The 11,626-nt window shown below is 42.6% G+C and overlaps 1 protein-coding gene across 1 annotated transcript; it reads left to right on the top strand.

Moving 5' to 3' along the window:
• The first annotated feature begins 9,732 nt into the window (after window positions 1-9,732).
• Window positions 9,733-10,676, top strand: LOC141674861 (uncharacterized). The gene is made up of 2 exons (XM_074481564.1): window positions 9,733-9,791; window positions 10,325-10,676. The coding sequence occupies exons 1-2, from the start codon at window positions 9,733-9,735 to the stop codon at window positions 10,674-10,676; spliced, it is 411 nt and encodes a 136-aa protein (XP_074337665.1).
• The last annotated feature ends 950 nt before the right edge of the window (window positions 10,677-11,626 follow it).

The following is an 11,626-nucleotide window of genomic DNA, read 5'->3' as shown; positions in this document are numbered from 1 at the left end:
GAAGTTTAGTGTTTGCAGCCTCAACGGATAAGACCACTTTGGCTATCCGTTGATGGTGCGGCTTTACTTAGAAATAAGTCTAGTGTTGTAGCACATTTCAGTCTCTGTATTTAAGATATAATTCTTAGAAGTTGAGAGAAAATATAAGTCATGTTGACTACTAGAAGATATGCAAATAGGAAGGCCAATTGTAAATATTTCATGCCTTGTAATTTTGTATAAATGAAGTGGTATCAACGGATGTCTTAAAAACCTTCAACGGATGAGAAACAAAGCTTCAACGGATGTCTCTAAAGCTTCAACGGATAGAGCTTCAACTGCTAACACATCAACGGATAAAGCCATCAACGGATGAAGGCTTTAACGGATGTTCTGTTAAATAGCAGTTGATAAGTGGTAGTTGTAACAGCAGATAGAGGCACATGGGTTGACAGAGATAACTGAAATGTGGAAGCCTAATTTCAGGAACATCAGAAAAAGCAGCCGTTCTACTCTAGTACAAAGAGGCAATAGTCAACAAAGTACTTGAGTGATATGGAGAAGAAACAAGTGGAGAACTTATTTTATTATTGTATTTTTATCTTTGTCTTCACTTGTACACTTGGTGATATATAAACCAAGTAGCAGCTAGTAATTAGATAAGAATTTTTCCAGTGCTGTTTAGAAAAATCTTGAGAGAAAAATTATCTAGTTTGTACTAGGATGCAGCTGTGATCAACATCTTGAATCACAGATTTTCTGAAATACCATATCTGGTGGAACAATAATCCACCAGAAAAGTTTTTAAGGTCTGTTGTGTTCTTTACATTAGTGCTTGAATATATATCTGTCTGTATTAGCTTAAAGCAATTCACACACTTGTTTATCTTGAACACAAAGCCTTTAAAACTGCTCAAAACTTGAAAAAGTTTTGAGATTTACATTCAACCCCCTTCTGTAAATCTCATTGTTAGTCCACTAGGAATAACAAGTTGAGAGTAATTTTCTTACGAAATTAAGTCAACGACAAATATGCCTCGACATTCCATACAAGTCTCTTCTAAAAGACCAATTTTCCATTCTTTGTCATTCTGTCCGATTTTGTACGAATTCAAAGAACTACGTACTCTACCAAGCATCAATGCTCCTATTCATAATTGAAATTACTAATTTTCAGCGTCCCAAAAATTAGAAATATCAATTCACCAATTTATCAAATTTGAGCGTCCTCAAATTGGAAATTCATTTTGATCTAGTTACTTAATTTGAGCGTCCTCAAATTAGCACCTCAATCGTAAGTCATTGATTTTGGTGACCATTTAGACTCACGCGTCTTTTACCAAATCTGAGTCTTTTCACACATGTCTGATTCGACGAACTGGACTTTCCTTAGATTTTTTCGAGGAAATATATATTCAAAAAATTGAAACATTTCTCGACACCGTTATTATATTTTTGTGTATGTCGGGGATTTCTAACTCTTGCACACGAAACTTATATGACGTACTGTTGGACAGATACCCAATAAAATTACAATCCATTGTCTTTGGATTTAATTTCACCTTGTTCGGTTCCGGTACAAGAACCTTTGCAAGGCACCCCCACATTCATAAGAATTTCGAGTGTTCCACGTTTGGACTACACTAATAAACTGAACATTATACTCATCTTCTTTCAGTTTAGGTGCATCCTCGATTAAGAACCTCGTAAGGTTCAAGGTGGTCAATTAGAACAATAATTTTTTCTCCACCTCTTGAAATTCAGCCCACTGACTAAATTTTTTTGATTTTTTCCGCATGAGCGGTTACCGATACAACTTTATTAGGCACCGCAAGGGTCGCCCATATTAGGCATTGCCTCGGCAGTCACACTCCCATTACCAGTCAAACTGGCCCAAAATTTTGTCATTTCTCAAATACACGGAAGAAATATAAGATCCCAATAACCCACATTCCGAGATTCTTGATCAGCTGATGCGTTAGGGTTGATAACATGTTAAATGTTTCTACTTTTTCAACATTCAAAACTATAATCCATCTTACTTGACTAGGTAAGGAAAAAAAACAGAAAAATTTCATGGCCATGAATTTATATTCATGCCCATGAATTTCTGTTGTACTTCAAGTTGGTTCCCTTCCATGAGCATGCTTCGTTAACACTTTTATAATAAGCACATCCGGTCAATATTTAAAATACACAAAGAAAACATATATGCATTAATATTTAGAAACACATAACAATATAACTTAGTGATGATATATTAAATTCAATCTATTGGTACATTGAATGCAATCTACTGAATATGTAGCGACTAGCATGTTGCAACCATTTTCACCTTTATAATTTATCTCAAAACTGGCAGACATGCAGACATATAAAGAAACTAGAGTTGCTTTTGACACATCCTCTATGGCGCAAATGGGTTTTAACCACCGACAAAATATGAAATGACCACGCAGATTAGCAAAAAAACTTAAGCCTCTACTGACACATCCCAGTATCCAACCAAACTATTATACAGAAATAACTCTACTAAAGAACTAAAATAATATAAAGCTACACATGCATAATAAAACAACACTAGTATTATAGCGGCAAAAAGAAAAACTATACTCATGAAACATTCAAACAAATTAGTTTATTGATCAAACCAATTTATATGAATTATCTTATCTGTTTTAAGCTTGTAGGGAGTAATGTTTAGAATTTACCTGAAATCAATAATACAAGAATAAAATACTAAAAGAATCGTTCGAGGTACGTGAGCACCATGCTATCCTTAAAACAGATAAGCCCCTTCCGTGTGTGCTTGAAGGTGTTGTGGCTTCCGTCTCCCAAGATACAACGAATAAAGGTAGTCTCAAGTACTTGAAGACCCGCCTTCTACGAACCGATCAAATACTACTTTCTATCTCACAGAAAATTCCTAAAGCTCTAAGATGATCAAATGATATATAAAATGTTTGAGGGAAATTGTGTATAAAACCAAGAAGTTAAGGTCACCTTATATAGGAGTAGGATTGTGTAACTTATACACAAAATCAAACTTGTAACTTGTTATGCCCGAAAATTGGTATAAACATTATTTAGATTAAGATTGATAAAATAGTCAAAATTGAGGTACAAATGCCTAAAATTAAGGAACGGATAAGACGACCTTCCTTTATGGAAGGAAAGTAGGCGCGCCCTAAGAATAGGGAAGGATGCGCCCTGAATTTTGAACGATTGATGGAAATGTGCCCATGTAGGTATGGAGGGCGCGTCCTCACCAGAAGAGGGAGGCGCGCCTCATTGGTTGGGAGGAAAACACTAGGGAATTCATTACAGGGTTGGCCCTTTTTTACCTTGTGAAGAACTTAGGGCGCGCCCTAAAGTCAAGGATGGCTGGGAAGAAGTTCAACATGGTTACATGAATGGGCTCTTTGGAGGACTCGAAGAAGATGGAGATGATTATTACTAACGTATTTGCTGCAGGTACTCTAGTGAAGAACTCCTTCCTATAGTGCATCTACAGGAAGGCGGTGTCCGTGGTTAGAGACCTCCAGGGGTATGCCTGGATGGAAGGCCTCCTCCTGTAGTCAATGAGTGTCCTCATTGAGGATGTGGGGTAAATTCTGGTGTGTGCTTTGGGAACTCTATCTCTGTAGTCAACGGGTGTCCTCGTTGGGAGGCTTCGGAGTATCCTGCACTTTGCACCCAAGAGCTTGGGATCACTTGTTCTGTAATCTGGTAGGGGCTCCTTATCGGGGGACAAGGATGCGTCCAACATTTGGGGTGAACCACGGCTATACCTGCATCCACGGACTAGAGAAACAGCTGGTAGTGGAGGGTTATCCTTGGCCAGGGAGATGCCTTATCCGCGAAGTCTCAAAGCCGCGGATGAGCCTTGGGCCTTTGTGGTTGGGCCTCATCGGCGAACATTCCTAAAGCTAGTAGAAGACGGTTTCCAGTGGGTTTCCCATTGGGCCTCGGGACAAGAGATCTAAGCCTATTAGGTTTCTTGTTCCCCAAGAACTACGTTGGCTTGATTTCCTATAAATAGGGATATGTAGGGAAATTGTGAGGGGTCAGAAGCGAGAGCGCAAAGGAGCCACCGCTAACCCTAAGCAATCTCAGCCACCAATAATCACCACCACCAAACACTGTTCATACTTTTCGTCGAACACTGTTCATTAAATCCACCGATTACTATTCACAATTTCGACGAAGAACCACAATCACAGATCTTGTTTCCGGCTACGAACCTCAGACTTTATTGCTCCCAAATTCCTCCTGTCAACAAATTGGCGCTAGAAGGAGGGGCTAATCAAGATATACATCTAGGAGGAAAGATGTCTCAATATCGTGATGGAAGTTTTTATGATGGAAGTTATGAAAAGGAGTCCGATCATGGCTACGATCTTCATGAGCCTTATGTTCCGCCAATGACTGATCGCCCCACTCCAGATGTTGGGGGTCAACCGCCTGTGCTGATCAGCAACGCTGACTTGCTGGAATAACTATATCGTATGGGGGATGCTCTGAACGGTTTTGACTCAAGGCTGAGCATCGTGGAGCGACGCAAGACCAGAGGGGGCCTTCGCCATAATCGTGCTGCTCACGCACCTGGGAAGGCTCCCATGGATGATAGGGATGCCTTGGCTGGTCGCGGTCGAACTGAAGGCGGGCGTATACCAATAACCCCGCGACGTCTGAACTATTCCAACGATGTAACCCCGATCATTGAACTTATAGACGAAGATGCTGATGGTCGAGAAGTATTGCAGGCAGATAACCGGGTAGTTACCCACCCGCACCGTCCCGGGCGTAGTCTTAATGAGCGTCGACAAGCAGAGTCTGTGCTGGAGAATGAGTAACGAGGCTTCACAGCTTTAAAAGATCGCTTGGGGATCCGCTTGGGAGATGATGATCTAAGGATGTTGCTGCTAGAGTGGAAAAAAGAGGCCGATCGCGGAGATGTGATGCCCCATGATACTACGCTTGTGCCCCTGAATTCTCATTAGAATTAGGAGCGGCACCGCAATTATGAGTGAGCCCCTCCCCGTGAATCGATGGACCGGTATGGTCGAGGATATGGGAATAACCATTGGAGAAGACCCCAATGGAGAGGAAGAGGCGCAGGTCAAGGCAGGTACTTAGATGGATACCTCCGCGACAACTATCGTGGTCACAAGGATGCCCGCTGGTATAATCGAGCAGAAAGTGATAATTATGCTGAGTATGACGGTCATAGGGATATGATAAACTATGATCGCGAGATGGCTCAGGATCGTGGTCGAGGTCAAGGAGAAAATCTGGAGGGAAATCAGGGACAAAACCGAGAAGTGATTGTGATACCTGAGGACGCCCAAAACACCAACCAACAACAAGCTCCTCCAGGTGGAGAACAAGCAGTAGTACCTCCACCTCAGCCCCAAGGTCCACAACCTCACATGCAAACTATCCCAGGCGTGGGAACCTTCAATGTGGATGATCTGAAGAGGCTGCTCAACCACTTGGAAGGCAGAGTAACAACCACGACCGAAATTCCTTCCCCATTCTCTGTGGCAGTAAGAGAAGCGCAGTTTCCGGCCGGATATCGTAATACTACTAGCGATCTCCGTTTCCATGAAAGTTCAGATCCTGTGGAATTCTTGGGCCCATTCAATATAGAGATGGATGTGTATCAAGTCCCAAACTTGGCTCGATATCGGCTCTTGGCGGCAACTTTTAGGGAGAGCGCCCAGCAGTGGTTTCAAAAACTCGGACCGAGAGTGATCACTTCCTGGGACCAAATGAATACTCAGTTCTTAACCAAATTCCAAGCCGCCGTGAGATATGCTCCGTCTGTCACAAATCTTACCAACGTCAAGCAAAGGGAAAATGAAAGCTTGATGTCCTACTTTAAAAGGTTCAACGCCGAGTCCACCAGCGTAAGAGGTGCTTCGGACGAAGCTTTGAAGAGTTTTTTGATAGCAGGACTGAGGGTCAGCTCGGATTTCTGGAAGCATTTGCAGGGAAAAGACCCGGCTACTCTGGCAGATGTCTTTGCTTTGCCAGAATCATTTAAGGTCATAGAACAATCTCTGACAGAGGTACAACCGACTTCACAAACAAGTCAGAGAGGCAGAGCAAGGAAGAAAGACAGATCTCCAAGCCCAAGGTACCGAAGGAATAGTCGAAGCCCGAATCGAGTAAATGCTACGACTACAAGGAGGGAACAGAGCCCTCCCTCGAGCTATGACAATAGAATGGGCAGATACACGCCTTTGGCTGCGTCTATTGAACACATCTTTAAGGTAAACAAAAATAGAGGGTTGTTCAGAAAACTTGAGGCTCTGTCATCTTGGCAAAGTAAAGATAAGAAGAAGTATTGTGAATACCATGAGTCATCCGGACACAACACACATGAGTGTCGGCAACTAAAGGATGAGATCGAATCCCTTATCAAGGAAGGATATCTTTGCGAATGGGTGGTGAAGGAAGTAAGGAGGCATAAGGATGGCGCCGACAGAATAAAGGAGGAAGGAGGTCGAGCCCCTCGGGGTTCGAACAACAAAACTTTGGAAGAAAATAAGTTTGTCAGGGATGGCAGCATCCGAGCAATATACGGAGGAGATCCTAGGATGGAATGCAGTAACAGAGCCTTGGCAAGGTATGAAAGGGAAGCCCGGTTCAGACCTTTAACCGAGATTCATAGGGTGGAAACTCGGCCACCCAAAGTATTTAAGGGCGAGTCCATGGACATCACCTTCAGAGAAGCAGATGCCCGGTGGGTACATCACCCCCACAATGGCGCAATGGTTATTTCCATCCAAATTGGGACCAAGAATATCCAAAGAGCCTTCGTAGACAATGGAAGCTTGGCAAACATCCTCTACTATAACACCTTTAAAAAGATAGGGCTACCTGATCGGGATATGTCGGGAGAAGATTCCTAGGTCTATGGTTTCTCTGGCGCAGTAGTTAGAGTTATGAGATCAATTTGATTTCCGTGTACTTTGGGGGAGAATCTGTTGTCTGTGACAAAGATGCTCGAGTTCAAGGTTCTAAATCAGGAGTCATCCCACAACGTGCTGCTAGGACAACCTTTTCTTAGGGAAATGAGGGTCATCACTTCGATCCATCACCTTACCATCAAGTTTCCAACCCCAAATGGTGTGGGCAGCATAAAGAGCTCTCAATATGACTCTCGGGAATGTTACAGGAAAGCCATGAGGGGCTTTAGGAGAAAAGATGCCCACAGCGAAGATGCATCGGATGATGAACGAGAGAGAAGCATCGAACAACCGATCGAGGAAATTTGAGTCCACTACTATGTTGAGCAAAAAAACGAATGCCCCTCGGAATTGCCTCCGGCGACGTTGTTCTTAGAAGACACAATCAGGATTGAAATGTTGGAAGAAGAAGAGCCCCCAAATGACTTAGTCCAAGCGAATTTCAACGGGGAACGGCTCGAAGGAAGATTTGATGTCTTACAGAGTCTTGGACAAGATGTGCATAAGGTAGATGCCCTTCTCCCTGAGGGCGCGCTCTTATCCTCGGGAAATTCAAAGGAAGTTGATGCCCCTATGACACATGGCGCGCCTTCAAAAGAAGTTGATGCTCCTCTCCGAGAGGATGCGTCTTCTCTGCAAAATGATGAGGATCGTACTCAGCTCAACTTGGATCCACGGATACCAATGCCAACGGAAAGATGGGGCCAGCGGAGGACACAATTGAAATCCCAGTTGATGAAAAAGATCCAAGTAAAGTTCTGAGAAATGGATCTCAGTTGGCTCTAAGATTGAGAGAAGGGCTTTCGATATTTCTCTTGGCAAACCTTGATGTATTTGCGTGGAACCATTCGGATATGGTGGGAATTAACCTGAAAGTTATGTGCCATCATTTGAACATTAATCTCAAGCATAAGGGGACCCGGCAAAAGTGGAGGGTCGTAAGTGGAGAAAGGGTTGTAGCCTTGGCAGAAGAAGTAGATAGACTCTTGGATGTCGGGCTAATCAGAGAATCTTTTTACCTAGATTGGTTGGAAAATCCGGTGTTAGTGAAAAAACCTAACGACAAGTGAAGAACATGTGTGGATTTCACTGATCTGAACAAAGTGTGTCCAAAGGATAGCTTTCCTTTGCCAAGAATTGACCAGTTGGTCGATGTAACGGCAGGACATGTCCTGCTGAGTTTCATGGACGCGTACTCTGGCTATAATCAAATCCTCATGTACGAGCCTGACCAAGAGCACACCTCTTTTATTACTGATAGAGGACTCTATTGCTATGTTGGGATGCCCTTTGGTCTGATCAATGTTGGGGCCACTTATCAAATATTAGTTAACAAAATATTTAAGAGGCAGATCGGGAAGACGATGGAGGTGTACGTGGATGATATGCTTGTAAAGTCTAAGAGGGCGGAAGATCACATAGCAGACTTGGCTGAGATGTTCCATATTTTGAGAAAATATAGGATGAAGTTGAATCCTCAGAAATGTGTATTTGGCGTGGAGTCAGGGAAATTCTTGGGGTTCATGGTTAACCAACGAGGGATTGAGGCGAACCCAGCAAAAATCAAAGCTCTGTTGGACATGAAATCTCCCACCAGTGTTAAGCAAGTGCAAAGCCTGACAGGAAGGATTGCGGCTTTGATTAGATTTGTTTCAAAGTCTTCGGATAGATGCAAAGAATTCTTTAAGGCAATTAAAGGGATGGGGAAGGATTTCGTGTGGACCTCGGATTGTGAAGAGGCTTTTCTGAAAATCAAAGAGCGGTTGGGAAATCCTCCTATGCTGGCAAAGCCAAAAGATGGGGAAACATTGATTCTTTACTTAGCGGTCTCAGAATACTCTGTCAACGCGGTGTTGGTGAAAGAGGAAGGGAGTCACCAATCGCCCGTGTACTATATGAGCAAAAGGTTGCTAGATACAGAGACTAGATATATCAGCATGGAGAAATTGGTGTACGCCCTTATCCTTGCGGCACGAAAATTAAGGCCATACTTCCAAGCTCACCGAATAGACGTCTGCACCACTTATCCTCTCCGACATATTCTACATAAACCAGAATCATCGGGAAGAATGCTAAAATGGGCAATAGAGTTGGGACAATTTGATTTGGAATATTTCCCTCGAACAACAATAAAGGGACAAGCGTTGGCTGATTTCATACTTGAGTTTGATTCTGAAGTAGACGATAAGGCTATAGTGTTGGCAAAACCTTCCTCACAGGGGAATCCTCATGGTGACATGAGAGAAGAGTTCACATACCCTTGATGGATCTTGCACATCGACGGGGCCGTGAATAATAATGGAGCAGGGGCCGGGATTGTTTTTGTCACCCCGAAAGGACATCGTTTGATGAGTGCCATTCATTTCAAGTTTTATGTCACTAACAACGATGCTGAGTATGAAGCATTAATCAATGGTTTGAAAATAGCTCTGGAAGTGGGGGTTGTGGACTTGATCGCTCGGGGTGACTCAGAGTTAGTGGTAAACCAAGTCAATGGAGGTTTCCAAGCCCGAGGACCTCGGACAGAGTTATATATGAGATGTGTGCAGCGTCTACTGGGAAAGTTTGGAAGTGCCAGGCTAGAAGGCGTACCAAGGGAAGAAAATAACAATGCGGATGCCTTGACAAAGATGGGGTCGCAGATGGACAACATCCAACTTGGGCAAATTCCTTTGGGGATCTAAGAAAAATCCCAAGTATTCCAGAAGTAGGGGTGTTCCAGGCACAGGAGATCCCACAAGAAAATTGGATGACCCCCATTCATAGCTATATTCGAATGGGAGCTCTGCCAGAAGACAAATTGCAGGCTCGACGCCTTCGCTATCAGGCTGCGAAGTACGTTAAATATGATGGAGTATTGTATAAGAGAGGGTTTAATCAACCACTACTACGCTGTGTGGATCTGGAAGAAGGAAATTATATCCTTAGGGAAGTACACGAAGGTATTTGTGGCAACCACTCGGGGGTGGTTTATTGGCATTAAAAGTTCTCAGACAAGGATATGATTGTCCAACCATGAAAGAAGATGCCTTCAAGTTTGTTAGGGCATGTGATTGCTGCCAACGATTTGCTAATTACTCCAATACCCCGACAACATCTATCACTTCGCTGGCGAGTCCTTGGCCTTTTTCCATGTGGGGCATTGATCTCATTGGAGAATTGCCTAAAGCCGAGGGGGTGTGAAGTATGCTGTGGTGGCTGTTGATTATTTCACAAAATGGGCGGAAGCTATGCCAAAGAAAATCAAAGACTTTGTCTTCAACTCCATAGTCTGTAGGTTTGGTATTTTATATAAACTCATCTCGGATAATGGAAAGAAGTTTGACAGTAAAGAGCTAAAGAAGCTTTGTGAAGATTTGAACATAAAGGAAGATTTTACTGCGGGTTTACCACCCGCAAAGCAATGGTCAGACAGAAGCCATAAATAAGATTATCAAGCACACTTTAAAGGCTAAGCTGGAAGAAAAGAAAGGAGATTGTTCGGAGGAGATGCCCATGGTCCTCTGGTCTTACAACACGACTCCTAGATCGACCACAAGAGAGTCCCTTTTTTTGCTAATGTACGGGTATGTGGCTATGGTCCACGTAGAAGTATGGGTCGGATCTCTACGAAGGGATTTGTTTGTTGAGGAAGATGCAGAAGTTAACCAAAGACTCCACTTGGATTTGCAGGACGAAGCTAGAACGAACTCTCAGTTGAAGCTTGATGTGTATCAATAGAGAATTGAAAGATATTTTAATAAGGTAAAATATGTGCCCTACAAGGTAGGGGATCTTGTGTTGCGAAAAGTTATGCCAAATACCAAAATAGCCCAGCATGGGGTGCTTGGAGCTAACTGGGAAGGACCATACAAGGTCAAGGCTATACTTTGGAAGGGAACCTATCGCTTGGAAGATTTGGATGGAAAGCTTATTCCCCGGGCTTGGAATGCAGAGCATCTAAGGAAGTATTATCAGTAGGGTGTGGCTTTGGCCCCCTCTTTTCTATGATTAATTCCTATGTAATAGGCTAGTAGCAAATAAATTCCTCCTAGCCCAGGGGGGTAGTATACATGACTATGATCCTTAGAACTAGCAGAAGGATAAAATTTTCAAATAATTTCCCCACAGAGCATAGTAGTCATGGGACTGGTGTAATTTTTAAACTAGAGCGCATTATCAATATAAGAAAAAAGCTGCTTCAAATGGCATTATGTGCTTCATTTACTTAAAGAAAAAGTTAGGGCGCGCCCTAACCAAAAAGACCCCTTAATAATAAAGAAAAAGTTATTTGTAATAAAAAAACAAACTATATCCATGAAACAATGTTCTCTATGAAAGAACGTGCCTCAAGTTTCTGTACACTTTGCAAATCTCAGCAAATGATAAAAGTGTATGATTAAGAAAAAGCTAAGAAAAAAACTTAAATAAAACAAGGCGCGCCCTGAAGGTAGAGGCGCCTTGACAAATTTTTTCCTTGAAAGATTGTTAGACTAGAATGTTTACTTTTAAGGCGCGTCTTACCCATCAGGGTGCGCCGTCAATTTGGTACTTAGAAACTTTTTGCAGAAGATCAACTTGTTGAAATAAAGATAAATAAAACCTTATGACAGTCACAATAAAAGAGTAGCAAAACGGAATATAGTCATATAACTTGAATAACATCAAAAGAGGACTGGCTCCTCAAAGTA

Source organism: Apium graveolens, chromosome 7 (genome assembly GCF_009905375.1).
Source record: "Apium graveolens cultivar Ventura chromosome 7, ASM990537v1, whole genome shotgun sequence".
NCBI classification, from domain to species: domain Eukaryota; kingdom Viridiplantae; phylum Streptophyta; class Magnoliopsida; order Apiales; family Apiaceae; genus Apium; species Apium graveolens.
This window is presented reverse-complemented; position numbering and strand designations above follow the sequence as displayed.

What these genes read in the sequence shown, in the direction of transcription:
- LOC141674861 (XM_074481564.1), top strand. Translation starts at nt 9,733, where the DNA reads ATGGGAGCTCTGCCAGAAGACAAATTGCAGGCTCGACGCCTTCGCTAT. An exon ending in CTTCGCTATCAGGCTGCGAA is followed by an intron (nt 9,792 to 10,324) that starts GTACGTTAAATA and finishes TTGAACATAAAG; the next exon opens with GAAGATTTTACTGCGGGTTT.